Raw genomic sequence first — 23872 nt, forward strand, 5'->3', positions numbered from 1 at the left:
AATAAATAGTTCATGTAAGCGACTGCCCTTATTAAGAGCAGAACTCATCGGTAAAAGTGCATTCGGGCTGGTGCACTTCACAATTATTCACTCTCCCATTGCTGAAACATATTTTGTAAAACATAGTTCTAGTGTTGCTATAAACTATAGCATACCTGAGGACAAGTACATGGGTTTTCAAAGGTACTTGCAATTTACCCTGAATGACTGGTTGAGAAGGATTGTGGCTCATTGGCAGAGTATCTGCTTTGTATGTAGAAGGTCCCAGGTTCAATTCCTAGCATTTCCAGGTAAGGCTGGGAAAGACTTCTGCCTGAAACTTTAGCGAGCCTCTGCCAGTCAATGTAGACAATACTGAGCTAGATAAACCAGTGGTCTCACTTGGAAATAAGTTCCTTGTTTCCCTGACTGAAGCAGGGAAACAAGAAATCCAGCAGGAAGTGCCTCATTAAAGAAGTGTATCCTATTGCAAACATTTAAGAGCTACAGTCACTGTTTTGGCATGATAGTAGCTCTTTCTCCTTCTAGTCTGTGTGGACTAGCAATAAGCAGTCTGAATGCCTTCCTTTCAAATATATAATTTTGGAGTTATAGCTTCTAAATGCATTCACACGGAAGTGCCCCTATAAGCAGCTGTAGGGAAACCTTTCTCTCCTGTTCTGTCCTTAGAGTTGTGGCCATCATGGTTTAGATGGAATAAATTATCCTGTATCATTGGCAGAGGAAATGAAGCTTTGTGAACTGGAGCTCAGCATGACTACTGAATACCGAAAGCTCCTGAGCAGTGGCCAAAAACTGTCAAATGCCTATGAGAGTTGATAGAAAATCCCCAGCTTGTTTTGCAATCTGCACATTAAACAAAATAGGCCATGGCAATTCAATTAGAAGTGCTATTTCCTTTCCTTTCTAAATTTAAACTACTGATGTCATGAGCTCAAGATTCCTAGTCACAGAAATTAACAGCATTTATTTCTTCTAAGAGCCTCGAATTGAACAAGTAGAAAAGCACATTTTTCACGGTTTAAATCCCCAGTTTTGATATAGTAGAAAAGCTTTGGTGGGTGGCAAGCGGTGTCTTCATATTAAAACCTACTTATGTGCTCTGTACAGATTTCAGTGCAATAGAAATAATTTTATTCATCATTTCACATGACGCCTGTTCCTCCATCATGTTTTGTTTAATGGCTCTGTAATTGAGCCTAATCTCTCTGGATGACATTGTGAGATCAAAGGCAGATTCCCAGTGGAGCTGTCACTTATTTCAGAATGTAGACTTAAACGAATGATGAAAGAGGTTATTCTCTTATCTCTTTTAGATTCAGACAGACAATTAAGCATACATAAAATATATAATGGCAATTCAAGAAGGAATCAAATGTGTTTTGATAGTTTTGAGCCAGAAAATGGATACCGTGGAGCTTACAAGAATGAGCAAAGTATAGCTAAGAGGATACTTTGTTTTCATTAGCCACGCTTTAACATAATTAATCTATGGAATTCTTTGCCATGGGATGTGGTGATGGCCACTAGCTTGGATGGCTTTGAAAGGGGCCAGAGGCGCTCTTACCCCTGGACTTCAGGGCTGACGTCCAGGGGCTCCACGGCCCCTGGGGGCCCCCAAATCCTCTTTAGTCTGTCCCAGATGGTGTGGTCACCCAGCTGAGCATAATGATGCTTAATTTGCGCGGGGGCAGGGGGGCTCTAAAGGCCTTTAGGTCCAACTCCAAAATTACCTAGGTACACCTCTGAAAGGGGCTTAGACAAATTCATGGAGGACAGGTCTTTCAGTGGCTACTAGTCTGGTGGCTATAGGCCACCTCTAGCCACAGAGGCAAGATGCCTCTAAATACCAGTTGCAGGCGAGCAACAGCAAGAGAGAGTTTATGCCCTTACCTCTTGCTTTTGGGCTTTCCAAAGGCTTCTGGTGGTCTCAACAGGATGCTGGACCTGATAGGCCTTGGGCCTGATCCAACAGGGCTGTTATTATGTTCTTATCTTCATGCCTTGGCGTAGAAGATCTGGTTCACAATCAGTTTGCCCCTCATAGGAGTAAATGTGGTAATTCCTTTCAGTAATGAAGAGAAATCTTTGAGAAGGATCAACATCAGGGGTCAGTCAAGTGGATGGGGCTGTATTGGTAAAGCATCTGCTCTGCATGCAGGAGGTTCCAGGTTCACTCCCTGGCATCTCCAGGTAGAGCTGGAAAAGACTCCTGCCTGACACCTTGGAGAGACGCTGCCAGTCACTGTCGACAATACTGAGCTAGATGGACCAATGGTCTGATTCGGTATAAGGCAGCTTCCTGTGCTTCTAAGTGAGGCAACTGGCTGGGAGCCCAGAGCTAACAAAGGACCCAAAACCAACTCCTGGGGGGGCCCTGGTGAAAAAAGATGGCAGCTGCTAAGAAACACTCCAAATCACTGCCAGTCCTATTGCTGTCACAGTAAGCCTCTCTCAAACTCTTATGAGGGTTTGCCTTAGAGGTAGCCCAGAGCACCTTTGGCAGCCACACCGCTGGTATCCGCCATCTTGTTTACCTGTAATGCAGAGCTCCTATCCCAATTGCTGCATCTAGTTACACAGCAATGGAGACAAGTGCATCATGGTAGAGGTAAACAAAGATGGCAAGTCTCGGTGCAGCTGCTGAAGGGCACTCCTGGCTGCTGCTGCTGATGTAAGCCCCCACAAAGGGAGGCCTAGTTTGGAAACAGTGGAGTGACAGTGGCTCAGGGCACTTCTCAGCAGCTGCAGTGCCTGCCACTGTCTTTGAATACCTATAATGGAATAATGTGCTTGTCCCTGCTATTGCATAACTAGATGCAGCAATGCGGGCAGGGGTTTTGCTTTATAATTAAACAAAGATGGTGAATGCCATCAGTGCAGCACTTATCCATCCTTATGGATAAGTGCAGCACTTCCATCCTTATCCATGGAAGTCAATGCCGCAGCTCTCTTGGCTGCCTTGTTCCAACGCCTAACCTACAGGTTATAGGTTACCTCCAGGCTCAGCTTACATTTGCGTGGTTCATTAGTGACTGCTGTTAAAGCAATAGTTTTGTGCATGTTGGGTTGAAGAGGCAGTGTCACAATTCTAGCAAACCTTGGAAGTAAGCCTGAAATCCTGTGCATATTTATGTGGGTGTAAGGCCCATTGAACATAGTGGGGCTTGTATCTAAGCAAATATGCATAGAACGGTGCCATGTTTGTCCTTCCAGCAGAATTAATTGGATAGAATAACTGTTTTCAGATGCAGCATCCTCTGTGCCAATTTGGTTGTGTGAATTGGTCTTCATGACACATTGATCAAGTACCCAAGGGCTAGAAATGAAATGAAATGAAACGAGTATTGGAAGCCACAATGCAGGTACAGGAGCACAGTTCATTCTGAATGGTTTTAAGTTAATTCTGCACTTGGAGTCAAACAGCTGAGTATCACGCCCTGTGATGAGGTCACTGTCCTCAAACTTCATGGAAAATCAACTGTGCTAGGCTTAATTTTAAGCAGTTAATCCTCTACTTGCCTCAGTATCATCTATAGCCTTCCACATGAACTCTAGTAACGAAGAAGAATGCCCCAATTTTGCAGTCCACCTTCACCAGTGAAAGATGATGTGTGCTAAAACAAAGTTCAAAAGGCTGGTGGCATTAAAGTCTGGTATCCTCTTACTCTTCTCATTCAGGAGAACCTTTGTCAGTAATCCCTGGAAATAAATGAGATAGAAATAAAAGAATTCCCTTCAGGAAACTCAGTTTTGTCAAAGGTGCGAATTGCATTGCTGAACTTCTGCATGAGGAGAGTTATTTAATCTTTCTTCATTCTCTTCTTCTTCTTTCAGTGAGTGTAATAGCAACAGAGACTCGGTGCTTTCCTACACCAGTGTGAGAAGTAACAGCTCTTACTTGGGTAGCGATGAGATGGGATCAGGTGAGCGAATGCTGCACTTTTGCATCAAGACATGAACAAAGAAGTGTGCAGCAGATAGTGCCAGTTGGCCTGCAACCAACTGGGTTGCCCTGTCTGTGGTGTTCCTTCTAGATCCTTTCCCCCAAGGAAGCACAAGGAGGTGTTAGATGCAATGGTCCAAACCACACAGATGGATGTAAGAATACCCCTAAGTCTCCTTTTAAACAGGAAAAGCCATTTCCAGAGGAATGCTCGGGCCCGAGAAGTGGTAGCAGAGGAGAGGGAACGTCAGCTTTTCCCCACCTGCCATTTTCCTTCCTCAAATCTTTCCCCACCAAATCACCCCCCAACAAGCATCTTCTGTCTCTGTGAAGTTCTAAGTGCATGTTTGCCAACATTTGGAACTTGTAGGAGCGGGGAGCTGCTGGATGTGTAGTTTGGAGTCAGAAATTGGTGGGCGGGGAAAGGGTTAAATACCCTTTCCCTCACTGCTTCTCCAAGCCTGATCCTCTGGAAGCAGCTTTTAAGTAAGAAGGGCCAGTGAGGAATACTGAAAAACCTGTGCGCCCTGAGAGAACGTCAAGAAAGGAGGCGTCCAAGCCAGGGGACTCTTGTCCTCTGCTCCTGAAAAGACCATCAACAGCCTGAGAGACAACACTGATTTGTAAATCTTATGTAACATGTTCATTTATTTTTAATAGTGTAACCTGCTTTGGGTGCCTTGGGCAAGGCAGAAAGGCAGTATAACAATGCAAGCAGTAAATAAATAATATTATACATAGCTGCATGTAATGTCTATTTTGGCCATAGGCCTCATACCAGCTCAGTACCTGTTCCAGGAAGGAGAGGAAACCTGTGAGAGGAGGAATCCCATTTTTAGTTGCTTCCCCTTCCTCCTAGAACAGGCACTGCTCTGATTTCCTTCTGATTTCTTTTCACCACAATCGGCTTTGGAAGTAAAGTGCAAGAGGGGAAGAAGGTTGCATTTCCAGGGATGAGGAAGGCAGGCCCATGACCTCCGTGCCAGTCAGTCTAGGTCAGGGCTGCACAACTTCAGCCCTCTGACCGTTGTTGGACTACAACTCTCATCATCCCCAGCCACAGTGGCCAATAGGGATGATTGGAGTTGTAGTCCAACAGCAGTTGGAGGGCTGAAGTTGTTCAGGCCTGATATAGATGTAACCAACACATCTCATGATGCATTCCTTCCAAGCTGCATATTAAACCACCATTACATACTCAGTCGGCTATGCTCAGTAATGCTGAGTAATTAACAATTGCTCAGTAATCAATTTTGCTTTGAATGCAGTTAGCTGGAAGAGAACAATCAACTGTGTCCTTAAACCTGCTTAGGATATGGTTTAATGGCAGCCAAATCCATGATATGACAACAGAGTCATAAGAGATGTACTGTATAAACACTGGCTGACATCCAGACTAATGCTGTGAACGTGTCAGCACTTTTTGATGCAGAACAGTGGAGGGGAGATTTTTGACAATCTTCCCTTCCTTCTGCAGTTTCTTGTGCCTCCAGAAATTATATCCCTGAAGGTTGCACAGCCCTCAGGGACATAGGGGGGCATAGAGGGAAGGAAGATTGGCGAAAATTACACCTCCCTCCCATTGCAACAAAAAATGGTGGTGCTTCAGTGCCGCATTAGTCTGGATGTCAGCCACTGAGTGTTAGTATTTATTACTGAATATAAAACACTAGTCATAGTGCTTTGAGTTCCAAAGGGTTCGCCTGATCCAAACTTTTGTCAAAGGGACTGTTCTAGTATTTAGTTACTCTAAATCAGGGGTAGGCAACCTGCAGCTCTCCAAATGTTGCTGAACTACACCTCCCATCACCCCCAGCCCCAAGTTGTTAGAGCTTGGGATGATGGGAGTTGTAGTTCAGCAAGATCTGGAGAGCTACACATTGCCTACCCCTGCTCTAAATACTGAAACATTTATTCTAAAAACATAAATGTTCATTTTAAAACATTTGTAGATCACTTTTACAGCCCTTCAAAGCAGCTAACCGTGTAATAAAAGTCACGAAACCACATAAAGCTGAACAATAATCTAATCAAGAAGAGCCAGTTTGGTGCCTGCCTGTGTGTTTTCCCCCTTTTTGCGCAAATAGCAGCTGGGCAGAGGGATGGCCATTTAGGTATGGGAAATGACATGTGAGGAAAGAGTGCCCCAATCCTGCCAGTACTGCTTTCTAATCTGATCCAGAGGGGAGACGCCGTTATTTTCAAGTAGGTGCAGGAGATCCACTTGTAGATCTTCCAGCATTTGCCCTTGGGGAGGGGTGCTGGTCTTGTGTAGCAAGCATGAATTCTCCCCTCTGCTCAGCAGCATCTGCCTTGGTTTGCATTTGGATGGGTTACTACCTCTGAGTGCTGCAAGTTATTCCCCTTAGGGGACGGGGTGATAGTTCAGTGGAAGAGCTGAAGGACCCAGGTTCAGTCTCTGGCATCTCCAGGTAGGGCTGGGAAAGACTTGGTTGCCACTCGGAGAAGACAATACTAAGCTAGAGGGACTAAGGGTCTGACTTGGTATAAGGCAGCTTCCTATGTCCCTATGTCCTAACACAGGAGGGAGATAGAAATGAGATAGAATTCCCACCCCCACATGTTTCCCCTTTCAGTGAGAAGGTCTCCTGTCAGCCTCTCTAGGAGATTATTATTTATTATTTATTCGATTTCTATACCGCCCTTCCAAAAATGGCTCAGGGTGGATTACACAGAGAAACAACAAACAAATGAGATGGATCCCTGTCCCCAAAGGACTCACATTCTAAAAAGAAACATAAGATAGACGCCAGCAACAGTCACTGGAGGTACTGTGCTGAGGGTGGATAGGGCCAGTTACTCTCCCCCTGCTAAATAAAGAGAATAACCATGTTAAAAGGTGCCTCTTTGCCAAGTTAGCAGGGGTTAGGGTTAGGGTTATGCTTTGTTAGGAAAACAGCATGCGAGCAAATGGTTACTAGTTAGGGGAAGTTCACAGAATAATCTGTGCTTCGATGTTAGAGGTATGGAGAGAGCAGCAGCAGGAGGAGGAGGAGGAGGCGGAAGGAGATGAGTACAGAGGATTAAAACTAGAATAACGGTGTGAACACATCTAAGGGAAGGCAAATGTTTCTTTTCTCATTATGCTACCATTGAAGCATGAGGAAAAGCCCAATATTTTATTTCTTTCCATCACTAGGCGATGAACTTCCCAGTGACATGAGAATACCTTCGGATAAACAAGACAAGCTTCACGGCTGCCTTGAGCATCTTTTTAACCAGGTGGGTGACATGAGCACCTTACTTGTGGGAGCAGTCCTTAATAGCTGTGCCCCAGGTTAGTGGTGGCTCCTGTCCTGGGGGCCTCCAGATGTGGCTAAGCTACAACTCCCATCATGCCCAGCCACAATGAATTGTAGCTGGGACTGATAGGAGTTGTAGTCCAGCAATAGATTACTGGCAGTGTGGGGGAGGAAATGGCAGAGACACACACACTCATCCACCTCCCACGGCAGCACCCCTGGAGACCGTGGGACCCGGCAGTGAGTGTTTGTTTTTGTTTTTTAATTTTTAAAAACACCCTTTAGAACCCCCGAACCAGCCCTGAGCGGGCCCAGGAGATTTGGCTCAAGGTCAAGCCGAAGCAGGCCCGGTCCAGCTCGAGGGGGAGTCCTTGATCCGGCCCGGTTCAAAAGTGAACTGGTTTGACCTCAAGCCAGTTCGCACATCCCTACTTCCTGTTCTTTTTTCTTTTGTAAACTGTTTTGAGAACTTCCTTACTGAAACCCAGTAAATAAGTAATAACAACAGCAACGACAATGGCTACCTACAGTGCCTCTGAAATCTCACAGTTGGGACACAAATGTGTTAGCTTTCTACTGCCATTTGTTCCTAGTATCTAGTATACTTTCTCCAAAAACTGAGATTCCATTTAGGTCCCATGGCTAATAGCCATGCTGCAGGAATCCTCTTTTAATCCACTTTTAAAGCCAACTAAGCTGATGGTGATCACTACATCTTGTGATACTGAATTTACTAAGTTAATTATGCAGGATGCTTGGCAGCTGTTCAGTTCTTCCTGACTGGAAGGCTCTGAGCTTGCCTCTGGGGCTGTAATGTGATCACTTAAGAACTGTAAATCTTGTACCCATGCTCCACATCTGATAGAGTCCAGTTATTATCCTGTGTCCCCATTCACAAACCTGTCTTGCTTTAAACTCCTATTTGCTAAGAGGAAGCATTTGCTTCATTAGGCGAAGGCTTCCATTTCAGTTCAAACAAATGCATTTGTTTTAAAGCACATGATTTAATTGTTTTCTCTGCAAAGAACTGCTACTCTGGAAGAATTTTAAAGGTTAACCAAATATGCTTCTTTCTACAGGTGGATGCTATCAATGCCCTTCTCAAAGGACCAGTAATAAGCAAGGCTTTTGAAGAAACCAAGCATTTTCCAATGGACCACAGTTTGCAAGGTAGGCAATAAAAAAATCATGGGTCCAGCTACAGACATGGTTTCTGGTCATAAGATTGGAAATATGCTGCAGGCAAACATGCTCTCTCCTCTATTGTCCTCACTTTCCTCTTCTCCATAAATTCTTACCCCACACTTTTTCAGGGCATCATTTCATCCACGTCATGTTTAGAACTAATCACAATTTGTGAATTCACTTTAAATCCTAGTTTGAGGCTAAGCATGGTTAGTGTTAACATTGGTACAGCCATAATGCTGCACCATGGTTAGCTTCAAAAAAGAAAAGTGGAGAGAGGAACATTTATGAGCATATAATATGCTCCTGACCAAGGTTAGGGTGTTGAGAGTATCACATTGACACCAGATTAAAGGTCCTGAATACTATGAGTCACGTTTTATAAGTCACTCTGAGACACAGGAAACAACAGTATCCCTTGTATATCAAATCATAATGCATCCAGGGGGGAAAACTTGACTCGTATTCATTAACACTAGAAATTGACTTGTCAAATACCAGTCCAAATGTCTGTATGTGACAAGCTGTTCTTTACAGCTACAAAGATCCTGTGAAAGCATCCAGTGAATATTACAAAATGCCAGTACTGGCAAATAAGTTATATGCTGTTATTGTCCCTGCCCACACAATTATACCAATCAGTTGTAAGCATGAAAAACACTTTGGGAAAGGAGTGGGGGTTGTACACAAGAGCAGACACATGTCTTCTGAAATCTTAGCTCATTGTGTTGAAGTTCACAATAGGGGCATAAATTCCAAAAAGCCCAGAGTCCTCCCAGCTCACTTAGCTTCCTCAGCTCTTAGTGCAGCTTGATTTACTGTGCCATCTGCATCATCAAGCTGAGGTGGAACTGGGCTATCAGCAGTGGTAGAAGGCTGTCCACCACTTCCTCCTATTTTTCATCTCTGAGGGCCAGATTACATGTTACTTTAAGCACATGGTTTGCAAGCACATCCTTGTTTTTAAATGTTAAATAGTTACTAGGTCAGGCCTCTGCTGATAACAGCTTTTCCCCTTAGAAAATCCTAATCTGAATAAGACCCCAGCAGGGGATAGGGTAAGCCCCACCACCACAGTCCTGATCCTCATGGGACCCCAATATAGTACATTTTGTAAGGACATGCTTATAAACCATGTGCTTAAAGTAACATGTAGTTTGATCCTTAATCCCTCCTAATCCAGCTGGATCCCATCAGCAGTAGCAGTTAGGGAAAGCCTAGAGGCTGGGTGATGACAATATTTGAGGTGACTCAGGGACAGGTGCAGCAGGGTAAGAATAGGATCCCTCCTCCCCTCCTCTCAGGGGTGTGCCCAGGTTTCTGTCTTTACCTCCCTTCACTCTTGCTCCCTGAAAATCTTTATGGTGCCTAAGCTTTGCAAAAAAAGGTGTCTGCTGAAGAGCTACACAGGAAGCAAGTCTTTTTATGTATGACGAATTTTTTAATGGACAATAAATGCACATTTGTTATGCACAGACCACATGACCTCCCTCAAGACTGCACTTCTGTCTCAGAGTATACTATGATCTGGATCGAGATCCATCAAGATCCATAAGAATAGGTAACGCGCCTCTGCAGGACCCTTACGGTAGAATGCCACAGCTCGTTGAGGCATCTGATCCCTGCCCACATGCCTTCAGCATGCTATTTAAAGGCGGGCAGGGTGCCTGTTCTTCAGTTCTTCTCCAACCACCATTGCATTCAGTCCTCTGGCTGTCACTCCTCATTGGTTAAGTTCTTCTTTTCTGAGTGTATTAGTAAGATTAACAATATCAGACTGATTTTATTGGTTTTGACTTGGAAGCGGCTTCTGGGCTTCGCTGGTGTTTTTTCAAATTTGGAATGGACTTTGACTATGAGTTGGAATCTCATAGAAATGGCTGAGGAGAAACAGAGCTTCAAGAGGTGCTCAGGCTATAATGCCAAGCTTCTCTCAAAAGATCTCCATGACGTGTTTAATCTGCCTGGAAGAAGAGCACAATGTCACTTCGTGCAAGATATGCCTAGTTTTCTCAAAGCAGATGAGAAAAAAATCAGGCCTTGCAGCTTCGTGCTGCCATTTATGATGAGGTACTAATCCCTTCAACATTGGCAGAACCCCGCCTTACGACCTCATCGTCAACTTCAAAAACTTTGATGTCAGTGTCTAAGCATCCTTCTATAAAACTACAGCCATTGACATTGAGCTTGCTGTTGGCATCATTTCGAATTCCAAAAATCTTTTTGAAGTCAAAATGAATGTATTCGGGATTGGAAGACCCTTTCTCTCCCCCGAAACTAAAGAAATCCAAAACAGTGGATTTAACAAAGGAAAGGACACCATCTCCTTTAGGTCTTCAGACCCTGCCATTGAACTCCTCAACCTCTGATGTGGGGATCGACAAACATTGCTAGACATCGAAGACTTGGGCTTCAAAAGAAAAGGAGCAACCAACATCAGAAACATTGAGAGTCCTCAGTGTCGACGCCAAGATTATTGGCATTGAGAGGCCGCTGTGTCTCCCGTTCCTACTCCAATAAACTCTTCCCCTCTGTTGACACCTGCCGATCGACATCAAGAGGCCCCTTCAATATCAACCCAGGTTCTTACAACTCCAAAAGTGTGAGTTCCTTTTTCAGTTTTAAATACACCAGTGCTATCAGCATTGAGGTTGCTGACTCCTCAATGTCAAGCCAAGATACCAACTTTCAATATCAAGGATAGGAAAGCAGTATTAGATTCTACCACTGCCCACACCTTGCTTTCAGTTCTCAATTCCAGCTCCAGCATTCCCTTGGCATAGACATTCAAAAGTTCTCCCCCACAATCATCAGAAGCAGGAACTTCTAGGGAATCAGTTACAATGCAGTCCTTGGTCCACAGAACACCAGGTACACTAACAGCTGCCCATTTGGCAGACCCCTCACCATGGCATATGTGTGGCTTTGCACATTCATCAACTGCAGGGGGCAACACTGGCATCAGCATCTATGGGGACTTGATCTCCCGGTTTCCTTTACAACTTTCAAGAGGATCAACTCTGGAAGTCTTCACAAACTAAACCGTATCCACCGCTAACTACAGTGGCATCTCCAATTCGTACTGTACACACCCTGGCTGGAGGTGATAAGTTAACCATGCCATTACAAGCTATGATTAAGACTGTCTTGGTGGCCACACAAATAGCTTCTGGGGCCCCTGTCAAAGTTTTAAGAGATATGGCAACACAGACTGTTTACAAAAGCCTGGCAGTTGGGGCAGAAGCACTGGGTACTCCCACTCCATGAAAAACAACTACTATTGGGACACAAACATATGTACCACTTTCTCCATCTCACTCACCTTCTGATAACCATGGCTCTTCTGACTTTGGGTCCGATCCAGATGATCTAGACAACAGAATGGATCATCCAGTTGATGTGGCTCCAACCACTCATGTCTTCTCTAATGAGGAAATGAGAGCGTATCACCGTCATGTTAGGGAAATGGCTAAAGCGCTGGGTCTCGATCTAAAGCCTGAACTAGCCACTATTGATGACCCGTTCTATAATTTTATGACTGTCTGAATCAACTCAGCCTGTGGCTCTGCCTGTTCTCCCAGTCATTTCACAAGCTGTGTGATGTGCAATGAAAGTAATATCTCAACCCCCAAGTCTAAGCGACTAGAGAGTTTGTATCGAGTTCAGGTGAAAGACAATGAATATCTTTTAAAACATCCTGTGCCTAACTCCCTAGTCATCGACTTCCACCTCTACCAGGACATTGTTCTTCCTACGGTCTTCAGGAATCCATCTACCCCTTTGCCATAGATGTGTGCTCTGCTGCCAAGGTGAGCTTTGGAAGAAGCAGGTGTTACAATAGCTGCTACCCTCCATGGATAGCTAGTTAACACACCCATTCTCATGGATCTTGACGGATCTCGATCCAGATAAACAGGTTGCTCACCTGTAACTATTGATATGGGAAAGATCTGTTGATATCCATAAGACCCTCAGACCACCCCTCTGTAGTAGTGCTACACTATGTGTGTATTGAGTGTGCAAGCTATTCTTCGATGATAAACTCACCTGATTCCAGGTTATCGTCCTCCATGGTGGTCATCCAAGAATGGAAGAACAGGCACATGACCCAACCTTTAAATAGCATGCTGAAGGCATGTGGACAGGGCTTGGTCACTTCAATGAACTGTGGCTTTCTAGCACGAGGGTCCTGTGCAGGTGCATTACCCATTCTGATGGATATCAATGGATCTCTACCAGATCAATAGTTACAGGCGAGCAACCTGTTTCTTTCCCAACACATTGGCATCCAGAATTTTGTACCCAAGAAAATGCACTGTTTCTCCTGGATAGTGCATTCACTGCAGGACTGGCTCCAAGTTGGAGGGGGTCCTGGACCAAGTGCCCTCACTGGCCCTCACTGGGCCCCCCCTCAGGCTTACCAGTGGAAAGTAGGAGGAAGAGGGACAGAAAGTAATTAAGGTGGCAGCAACAGCAAGAAAAGGGGCAGTGAAAGCACCAGACTTTCACTGGAGTGCACAACACTCTCAGTGCTCCATCCTCTTCCTCCTGCCACCACCACAGTAAACAGCAAAAGGAGGAGAAGGAAGGAGCGGCAAAAGTGTTAGGGTAAAGTAAAGTGTGCTGTGAGCCTAAACCACCCCTCCTGGACTCCACCTTCCTCCCTAGAGAGTGGCAACATTGCAGGAGCAGCCTTCTGGAGTCTAGCACTTCCTCCTCTATTCTACCTGCTCCAGCCAAGCTTCTTGTCATTGCTGGTGTGCAGGCATCGGGGGGCATTTGCCTGAGGGTGCCATGTTCTGGCACTGGGCCTGATTAACCACTGTTGTGATTGCTGTGTATGATGTGGTTGTACAAACATCACAGGGGCATAGGAAGCTGCCAAGTCAGACCATTACTGTAATCAACTGTCTTCACTGACTGTCAGCAGCTCTCCAAGGTGTCAAGCAGGAGTCTTTCCCAGCCCGACTTGGAGATACCAGGGAGTGAACCTGGGACCATCTGTATACAAAGCAAAGCAGATTCTCTCCTATTGAGCTACAGCCCTATCCTCCATTCAGCACAATATGATGTACTGAATATCTACAGTATATCACAATACCCCCTCCACTCCCTAAACACACCATTTTTATTTTTGTTTAGTGCAGTGTTTAATTTGAAAAATTATAAATTCAATTACAACAGTACAAAGAAAGTAATGTGCAAAAACGAAAGTAAAGAGAATGGCTGTTGTGTTTCTCATTTCAGCAATGAACAAAGAAAATCCAATTTTCCACGAATCTATCTGTTGTCATCTTTCTCTAATGTAATTTGATAGCTTTATCATTTCATATATTTTCCCATTTCCCCCTGGTCATCAAGCATAAATGAGTACTTTTTTTTCCAATTAGCTGTTACACATGTTCGGACTGCATTTTGTCAGCCTTTTGAATATTTAAACACTTTGGGGGCTCTATGCTTCCCTGAAATACGTGTCTAGCACTATGGTGCTCATATAGTGCTCTAGACCACATTTTAAAGGTGTCAAACAGCAACAATTATCCCTAGTAATTGTGCCCTGTTTTGTTGAGATTTCTCTTTTTTCTTTGGGCTCTATGTGCCCTCCCTTTCCTGAGAGCTGGTCTTGTGGTAGCAAGCATGACTTGTCCCCTTAGCTAAGCAGGGTCCACCCTGGTTGTATACGAATGGGAGACTAGAAGTGTGAGCACTGCAAAATATTTCCCTCTGGATAGAGCCGCTCTGGGAAGAGCATCTAGATTCCAAGTTCCCTCCCTAGCATCTCCAAGATAGGGCTGAGAGAGATTCTTACCTGCAACCTTGGAGAAGCCATTCCTAATCTGTGAAGACAATTCTGAGCTAGATAGACCAATGGTCTGACTCAGTAAATGGCAGCTTCCTATGTTCCTATGTGTTTTTATTGAATATCATCATGTCTCCACTTCCGTTCCTCCCACCATCTATTATGTGCTTTTGGAATAACACACCATTGTTGTTGGAAAAGGGGGTTCTTGAAGAACTGCACTCAGATTAAGATGTTACTTGTGGAATGCTCTCATTGATCATTTGGAAAGACCCCCACAAAGATTCATGAAAGGTTTCACAAAGAATTATCTGCAGCTCTTTGGTGGTGACTTGTCCAGAATGGGAAAGTGCTTTGTATACAGAAGGCCCCACGTTCAGTTCCTGGTATCTCCAGGTAGGGCTGAGAAGAAACCCTGGAAAACCTCTACCAGTTAGTATATAGGTGGCCCTCATTATCCACACAAGTTCTGTTCTTGGCTACAACCACAGATAAAGAGACCTTGAGTGAATGGAAATTGAGGGGGGTGGAGTTAAGGTTCCTGGAGGTCAAAAAAGGCTTTAAAAGGCAGAAATAAGAGCAATAAAGCAACATACTGTGTTCTCCAGGTCTCCAACTTTCCAGCAATATCTCCCAAACCCCCAATTCACCTGTTTTCCCGTGAAAAATCACCAGGGGGAGTGAAGAAAGAGCCACAAAATGGCTCTGTTCAGCAAAATGGTGGCCGGAAATGACCCCAGAGGTAAGTTCCAGCCACCTAGGAGTTCCGGATAGGCGAATCTCAAGTATTTTTAGATCCGTGGATAACAAGGCCAGGTGTACATGACCTGACCATGGATACACAAAACCACAGATGGTGGGCCTGTGGATAATGAGGGCCACCTTATGTAGGCAAGATGAAACAACGGTCCTCAGTATGAGGCAGACGCATACTGTTTGTTTTTCTGACTTAAAAGAAAATCATTCTCATCATGTGCTTTGATCACTTGCAAACAAACACATGGAAAAGTACATGCAGCAAACTAATGCAGCACTGTATTCAAGAATGGAGGCTGGGACCCAGGTTGCATTCAGTTGCATTTTCTCCCCTGCCTTCACTCATCATCTGCAACAAACACAAACCACGTTTCCTGATCATCTGCTGCATTTCCTTTTCCTCTCTGAATCTGTACGCTCTCTGTTTATCTTTGGTATGTTTCAAATACTGCAGTAAAAAATTTTCCTTTTTTAAAAAGCAGCATACGTTTGGTTAGATCAGCAAATTTAGAACAAGGATGTTTCCTTTTATGTTTGTAAAAATGCATGCATTTATTTGGACAGATGTTCCATAAATGATTATACTGATACTCTGAAAGTTCCATTGGCCTTGAGAAGTACTGATTTAGATTTTATCAATATTTTGATATGTTGTGGGCTCTCTGAATACATCATCAGGGCAGCAGGCACTTCTTTCCTGTTTAAAACCCTTTTTAAAAAAATGACTTGCATTTAAAGCAGAATACCATTTAAAAACAAGCAAGAACAGCAATCCAAGAAAAATTACATTTTGCAAACTACCATCCAAATTAAAAAGCAAGGCAAAAGAGATGTGCCTTACACCCTTCAGGGGGATGGGGCCGTAGCTCAGTGGAAGAGCATCTGCTTTACATTCAGAAGATCCCAGGTTGAATCCCTGGCAGCATCTCCAGGTAGGACTGGGAAGAGCCCTGCCTGAAACCTCAGAGAGCCAGTCAGTGTAGACATTACTGAACTAGATGAGCCAAATTTTCCTCCCTCTCCCATAACACTAGAGCCAGGGGTCATCCCATGAAACTGATTACGAAGAAATTTAGGACCAACAAAAGGAAGTACTTTTTCACACTATGTATAATCAACCTATGGAATTCTCTACCACAAGATGTGGTGACAGCCAACAGTCTGGATGGCTTTAGGAGGGGTTTAGATAAATCCATGGAGGACAGGTCTGTCAATGGCTACTAGTCTACTGGAGGACTATAGGCCACCTCCAGCCTCAGAGGCAAGATGCCTCTAAATACCAGTTGCAGGGGAGCAACAGCAGGAGAGAGGACATGTCCTCATCTTTTGCCCGTGGACTTCACAGAGGCATCTGGTGGGCCATTATGTGAAGCAGGATGCTGGACTAGATGGGCCTTGGGGTCTGATCCGGCAGGGCTTTTCTTATGTTCTTATGTAATGGTCTGACTTGGTATAAGGCAGCTTCCTATGTTGTTATGAGATTGCCCCACATCCTTGGAGCAACTGATGCAGAGGTCTGCCTCAAGCTGCAACCATTCTTATTTAATGTGGACTAAGTACATTAACTGGGGCGTAGTTAGAGACAAGCTCAGCCGAGAGTTTAGATGTTATGAGAGAGGACTGTGACTGATACTGAAAGCAGCAGTCCTATTTCTCTATCTCTTGCTCAGAGAGCATTAAACTAATCTAAATCTCATGACATGACATCATGGCGCTCTAAGTTTCCCTGCCTCAGAAAGTAGCAGCGGTGAAGTAGAGCAGAAGTGGGGAAACTCAGAGCTCGGTGACAATCTAAAATACTTCATGCATTTTGGATAACTAGATAGGATAGGAGAAGAAAGAAAATGAGGGACTCCGGTTTTTAATGGCAACCAGGAAACTCTCCTAACCTCTTGTTCCAACCTTTGCTTGTATTCTACTGCTTTAATTTAATTGTAGGATTTGCACTGGTCAGTTTACCTTTCAATTTAATTTAGTTTAGTCTTGTTGCACAGTGCAGACTCCCAGTTAAGTTGTATTTTCCTTCCTTATCAAGGCCAGTTAGGTGGGCCTTAGAGAAGGACTTTCCCAACCTTGGTTTCCCAGCTACCATCATCCTCCACCACAGTGGCTATTGTGGATGAAGCTGATGAGGTTGATGGGGGTTGTAGTCCAGCAACAGGTTGGACAACAAGGTTGGGAAGCCCTGTCTTAGAGTTCTGGGCTTGGCAGGGAATGTTAATTATAAACGGACTGGATGTAGTCACTGCTGTTTTCGACTATCTTGGCATTATTCAATTGCCTAGACTAAAACTTCTCTTGTTCTACAGAATTTAAACAGAAAGAAGAAACCACAATTCGGAGCAGGAATAAGATTCAAATCAGCATCCAAGAAGATCCCTGGAACCTTCCGCTCCGCATCAAGAACCTTGTCGAGACCATACAAAAATATGTGGAAGGTCTGTGAATGAGGAAGCTGGGCGGTGGGGTGGGGGAGAACTTTATTATTATTAATTGCAGTCTTGACAGAGAGGTTAGAAGAGGGGATGTGGCAAGTGAGGGTGGAGTCAAAGAACAAAAGTGATCCAGACTGTGACTGCTGTCAAACGCCACCCAAACTGGAATTTGATGGTAAATCTAGAATTATTCCCCTGTAATTCTGGGTAGGGTCTGAGTAGGATCCTCCTTCATGCTGGCATGGGCTGATGAAATTGCTGGTGCTGGCTGATTATGTCATTGGCCATTCTTAGCAGCTGGAGACATCTCACATGTGGAGAAGAGGAGGCAGTTGCCCTCCCTGGATTCAACCAGTTCCCCTTGAATTCAATGGGGCATACTCCTAGGGAGAGGGGTATAGGATTGCTGGCTTTGCCCACCCCTGGAAAAAGTCTTGTGGGTGCCCATATATGAGGGCCTGATTTATGCCCTACAGGCATCTTAAGCAGAAGTCCAGTGTGCTCTTGTACATGGGAACTACATGTTCCATGTTGGACTGTCCAAAGCCAGCATAGGGCTTAGCTTGAGTGGCATAAATTGGACCCTCTCCTTGGCAGGGCACTGGGGGTTTAGGATGTAATTAGAGTCAGAAAGTGAAGAACCTATAAGACACCAGCACCTATCACTAATGTCATCTGGTTACATTGATACCTAGAGGCCTTTTGGGACAGTCAGAAGCAGGCTCTTCCTATTTCTCTTTTGAAGATTACACCTAATGTTTTACTGGAATCTCTTGCTCAGAGTTCGGCTGGGTGAATTCTGCCTAGACTCCCTATAGCTGAAGAATAAGCATCTAGGCAGTTCTAGCCATGCAGTCACCACTAGGCGACAGCTCTCCTGAGGAAGTGTGGAGCATTTAACTTTCACCACAACCAGTGCTTTCATATGTGGGGTTAGAAAGCAAGAGAATCTAGATTAAGGATGTGATTTCCAAGCCTGCTTGAGTCCCAGCATCTTTTTACTTTAGAAATTAAGCACAGGTCAGATGTGATTATACTCATTTATTTATGTTTTATCTTTAAAAAAAAAAATTCTAGATGGGAAAAATCAGCTGCTTTTGGCCTTGCTGAAATGCACAGGTAAGATCACCTCCTTGGTTTGCTGCTGTTTGCAGAAAACCCCTTGAACTCATTTTAGGGACAGGCAATGCAACTGCAAGAATGGTTTTCTGCTGTTTCAGAGAAAACATCGCAAGGCTATTGTTGTCATTGTACACTTGATAGCACTGCAGTATCGGCGGAACAAGACCTACTGTCCTTGTGTATCATGTTGGTGATACCGGATAGCCCTTTTATAGGCTGATCCTCCTTTTGTCAATGTTTGCTGACTGTTATTGTGGCAAACTGAACATCCCTCTGGGGAAACACCAGCCATATAGGAGGGCTTGGCTGCTGTGAAGAATGTTCATAACACACATCCGCTGGAAAGTTGGATTCACTGATGGTGCACCCTGGAGTAGACCCTGAGACAAAAAGTAAAGATGGACTCCTGGGGCCCCTGCCTTCTTTGCCTCCCACCCACCAGTTCTTTGTTAAACAAAAACTGAGTAGCCTCCCCCCACATGGAGGAAGCAGAGAGGCAAGAGGCTGTCACTTGGGAGAAGGGAGCAGAGCTGGATGGAGCTCGCAGGCTCCCATCCCAGAGGGTAACGAGGAACTCTCCCCTCCTCGCCACCCCACCCTCCCTGCAGCCACCACCGCCGTGTCCCATCCCACCTTCTCCCCCCAGGTAAACATCTCCTTAAAGGGGAACTCTCCCCTCCTGCCCCCGCCCCACCCTCCCTGCAGCAGTGTTCTAAAAACAGTGTGCAAAAGCCGGGGGGGACTTTCTCCTCAAACCCCACCCCACCCCCATCGTGACAGGGGGCCCCTCCAAAACCCTTCAGGTCCAGGCTCCCAAATGACCTGGGTGTGCCGCTGGGCCTGAGAAAATAAAAAAGGGTTTCATCTGGCACCAAAAGGCAGACAACGATATGGAACTGCCTTCCACTGAATCAGGATACTGGTCCATCTAGCCCTGTATTGTCCACACTGACTGGCAGCTCTTTCCAGGATTTCAGACAGGGTTAATTCACAGCCCTACCTGGAGATGCTGGGGATTGAGTCAGGGATTGAGCCTTCTGCATGCAAAGCAGGTCCCTGTCACTGAGCTATGGTCCTTTCCTCAAGAGGTGCTAGGGGAATCTCTCTGGAAGAGGATTCCAGAGTCTGGGGCCACTACAGAAAAGGCCCTGTATTGGGTCACCACCCACTTGATCTCTGACAGCTGTGGAACTGGGAGAAGGGCCTACAGTACAGGTCTTAAAACAGGCTTGTATGCAAGGAGATAGTCCTTCAGATATCTTTTTAGCTGTGTATAGTCTTATGTGTACATATATATAAACGCTAGTGTTATGTGGTGGTTAAAAAACTACGCTACAAATCAGGAACCCCCTGGGATTGAATCCCACCTCTGCCATTAACTTACTAGATGACCTTATTTAAGCCACAGTCTCCTTCCTGAGCCCCTCATCCGCAATACAGAAATAATAACTTATTCTACAGAGTGGTTGCAGGGATTACAGCAATATAATTGATCGTCTGTGTCAGTTGCCTGTGCTGAGCAGCCATGACTGAACCCTCACACGGGATCACTTCCCCATCGTTTTCACTGCACAGGTGACTAGGAATCAAATCAAGACTGCTCACGCCTCTGCTGCTTGGCATTCGGTGGCAGCACTACAATCACTGGATTGTGAGCACCGCAAGTGCTTTGAGCCTTGAAAGTGTAACACAAATGCAAAGTTTTGTTATTTCAGGTCCATGCATATAAGACTGCCTGCTGGCCTATTCAAGTTTGAGCAAAGTAATTTAATGAGCAATAACTCTGTTCTGCCCTTCCTGAGTCCTGTGGATTCTTTTCTCTCCCAGACACAGAATTGCAGCTGAGGAGAGATGCCATCTTCTGCCAGGCTCTGGTGGCTGCCGTTTGCACCTTCTCTGAGCAGTTACTAGGTGCTCTCAACTATAGATACAATAACAACGGGGAGTACGAAGAGAGCAGCAGGGAAGCCAGCAAGAAGTGGCTCGAGCAGATAGCAGCTACTGGGGTGTTGCTCAACTATCATTCCTTGCTCTCCCCCAGCATGGTAAGGGTGGGCTGCAGCTTCCTCGAGCCAAAACACGGAACTGCCCAGTTTTCTCCTTATCTCCTGACCAGGTTGTTCTGCCTATTCTGCATAGAGTTTTTCAAAGGTCAGGGGAAAATGGAACTACATTTATTTGCTGTGCTGTATCATTTCCCTTGAGCCACCTTAAGCGGCACAGCATGGGACATGCTTGACCAACAAGCAGAAGGTTGCCGGTTCAAATCCCCACTGGTATGCTTCCCAGACTATGGGAAACACCTATATTGGGCAGCAGTGATATAGGAAGATGCTGAAAGGCATCATCTCACACTGCGCAGGAGGAGGCAATGGTAAACCCCTCCTGTATTCTACCAAAGACAACCACAGGGCTCTGTGGGTGCCAGGAGTCGAAATCGACTCGAGGGCACACTTTACCTTACCTTATCATTCCCTTTAACCTTATCATTCCCTTTAAGCTCTTTCACATGCTTACTTAAGCATATTGTGTTCTCCTCTGAAGCCATAGGACATGTGCAAATACTTCAATCACCTCGACAGGGCCCACTGCATTTTTCTTGCTTGCTTGACATTCCACCACAAAGATGGGTGGGAAAGATCCTTGCATTTGAATACTGAGGTATTCACATACATAGGAGAAGACACAGGGAAGTAACTCCCACATAGCTGGGCAAGTGTGGGAAAGAGACCTGGCTTGGATAGATCCTGGTTGGCTCATGTTGCCCCCATGGTTTCCAAGGCAGGAAATGGGCTGATATACTGGCTTTGAATTTTGTTGGTTCCCCACCCCCCACCCCTATGTATTGGTTTCATTTTGCTGCTCTGTGCAGCAGGTTGAATTTAAAAGCACTGGTCTTCAACTAGTGAGTCTAGATCTCCAAATTGGTTCATATTTATGGATTGATTGAAAACATTCCTCAGCCACCCTTCAGAAAATTATCCCAGAGTGGCATATACAACAACAACATCGACTTTATTTGTTAGTTTCCCTCATAACAAATGATTCTTTCAGCAGTTCACGCAGAGGTCATTCACACAACCGAACACTGGGCAGGGCAAGTGTCCTACTCAAGTTTGGGAACTGTGTGTGCTCCCAGTTTTTGGTTGTGTGGGAGCAAACAATTAGGTAGGAGGATTGTGATTGTGTGGAAGCAAGAAGGCTGTTCACATGAGCAGCCCTACTTGGACTTGCACAACCCTACCCAGGTAGGGCTGCCCAGGTGGAGCGACAGGATTGGGCCTGATCCCAGTGCTGCCCCACCGGATAGCCCGAGTGTTTTACCTGGGCTAAAAGTGAGGTAAGAGGGTGCACATGTGCCTTCCTACCCCACCACCCACTTGTGTGGCGACATGAACTGCCTGCAGCTGCTGGCAGCCCATGCTACTATAGAGGTCACAGGAAGGATCACCCTGGCCTCTAGAATGTCTTCAGTGCACCTTGCAAGTGGTGCATTGTGGAGTCTGGACCACTGGAGGCCGGGCATCCTTTCCCTGGCCTCTCTGTTGCTCCACCGCTTGCCACAGCAGCGCCCGTCTGGGTGTGCCGCATGGCATGTGGGGTGGCAGTGGCAATTGTGTGGGGGAAGGTAGGAGCCTTCCTGCCTCCCCCTGGCCTTCGCCAGCTCTGGGAAATGAGGTTGTGTGCATGACCTCATGGTGGGAGAAAAGCTGGGTAGGACAGCTTTTCCTCCTACCTTGATCAAATGTTGGCTATGAAAGTTGGGTTAGGACAGTGCTGTCCTAGTTATTTGCTCCCACACAACTGGAAATTGGGAGCACACGCTGCTCCCAGATCTGGATAGGATACTTGTCCTACTCAGTTTTGGGTTGTGTGCAGAACCTCATACAATTAAAACACACAAAGCAACCAGGCATATGGGTTATGCCCTGACCTAACCTGAGCTGTTGCAGTGGCATCATCACCCTGATCATTTTTGTCAGTCTAGAGGGGTTTTTGGAGCGGAGAAGACAGCACATAACTAGATGCAAAGAAGACAATTCCTCTTACCTAGTTTTATGCTATAATGGTTTTATGCAATTTGGTAATTGTATAAGAGGGAATTTCAGCAAGTACAGCTTTCCTCATTGCTGCAGAACCAACGGCATATGCCAGCATTCCCTGTTCTAAGGCAATTAAGGATAAGAAATTGTGTGTAGTCTGTCCTCTGCTGGAGAGAAGCTGCATCTCTCATTGTATCAGATGTACAGAGCGAAAGCAGTAAGATGCATAAAGCATGTTTAGGTTACAGATGGATCTAGAAATGGGATGGGGGGAAAGATATTTAAAGTCTTTAAACAGCTTTAACTATAATGTATGATAGTTAAGGATAATATAAGATAGCTGGTATTTTTCAATTTTAAAAAGTCGATAGCTGATATAAAGTGTCACAGTAACGCAAGAATAGCCCTGCTGGATCAGTCCCAAAACCTATCTAGTCCAGCCAGAGGCGCTCTAACCCCCGGACCTTGGGGACCCAGCCCTTGGCCTCCAAGGTCCGGCGGGGGGTCTCCAAATGGCTGGGGGAGCTTCCTTCTGCGCCCGCCCCACTGCACTGAAAATCCCTTTTTTAAAAAAATGTTCAGCCACTGCACAGCCAAGGGGTGGCTTCCAGGGGGTGAGGCCAGCAGTCCTTCTTCCTCCACCCCCGATGGCCACTGGAGCAACTGCTGGGCCTGCCGTTCGACCCACTGTCTCTAAGTAACTAACTGTGAGGTGCACCTGCGCAGTGGTGAGAGAGCGTCGCAAGCCCGTGACGGACTTGCGACGATCTCTCACCACTGCGCAGGTGCACCTTGCAGTTAGTTAGAGACGCTGGGCCGAACGGCAGGCCCAGTGGTCGCTCCAGTTGCTGCAGCTGCCAGGGGGGTGGGAGGAGAAAGACTGCTGAGTTTACCCCTCAGCAGACACACCACATCCGTGCGGCAGCTGGGGGGGGGGGAATGTTTCAGCTGACAAAACCGATTCGGCAAATGGGTGCGGTGGGTGCAAGAGGCCCCCAGAAGTTGGCTTTGCGCCGGGGGGGGCCTCGTCCCAAGGGGAGACCTTGCGCTGGACGGTCTGGGTGTCAAAATGACCTAGTTGTACCCCTGAGTCCATCATCATTTTTTTGCCCGCCAGACGCCTCTGAGAAGCCCACATCAAGGGGTGAGGGCATGCCCCATCTCCTACTGTGGCTCCCCTGCAACTGGTATTTAGAGGCAACTTGCCTCTGTCGCTGGAGGTGTCCTATAGCTCTCAAGCTGATAGATCCACTGATAGATCAATGAGAAATACAGAAAGGCTAAAGTGACTTCAGGAGAGAAGTGAGAACCTCATTTTCTGC

At 45.7% G+C, this 23872-nt stretch overlaps 1 protein-coding gene across 5 annotated transcripts in view; it reads left to right on the forward strand.

The window, feature by feature from the left end:
- Positions 1 to 23872, forward strand: part of PREX1 (phosphatidylinositol-3,4,5-trisphosphate dependent Rac exchange factor 1) — a 338510-nt gene that overhangs the window by 305695 nt on the left and 8943 nt on the right. For all 5 annotated transcript variants that reach the window (XM_053247478.1, XM_053247480.1, XM_053247479.1 and 2 more), the window contains 6 exons: positions 3838 to 3926; positions 7107 to 7189; positions 8289 to 8379; positions 17260 to 17388; positions 18463 to 18504; positions 20335 to 20552. In XM_053247478.1, coding sequence (XP_053103453.1) covers positions 3838 to 3926; positions 7107 to 7189; positions 8289 to 8379; positions 17260 to 17388; positions 18463 to 18504; positions 20335 to 20552 — 652 coding nt within the window. The remainder of the gene's footprint in view (positions 1 to 3837; positions 3927 to 7106; positions 7190 to 8288; positions 8380 to 17259; positions 17389 to 18462; positions 18505 to 20334; positions 20553 to 23872) is intronic.

This window comes from Hemicordylus capensis, chromosome 4, assembly GCF_027244095.1.
Source record: "Hemicordylus capensis ecotype Gifberg chromosome 4, rHemCap1.1.pri, whole genome shotgun sequence".
Taxonomy (NCBI): Eukaryota; Metazoa; Chordata; class Lepidosauria; order Squamata; family Cordylidae; genus Hemicordylus; species Hemicordylus capensis.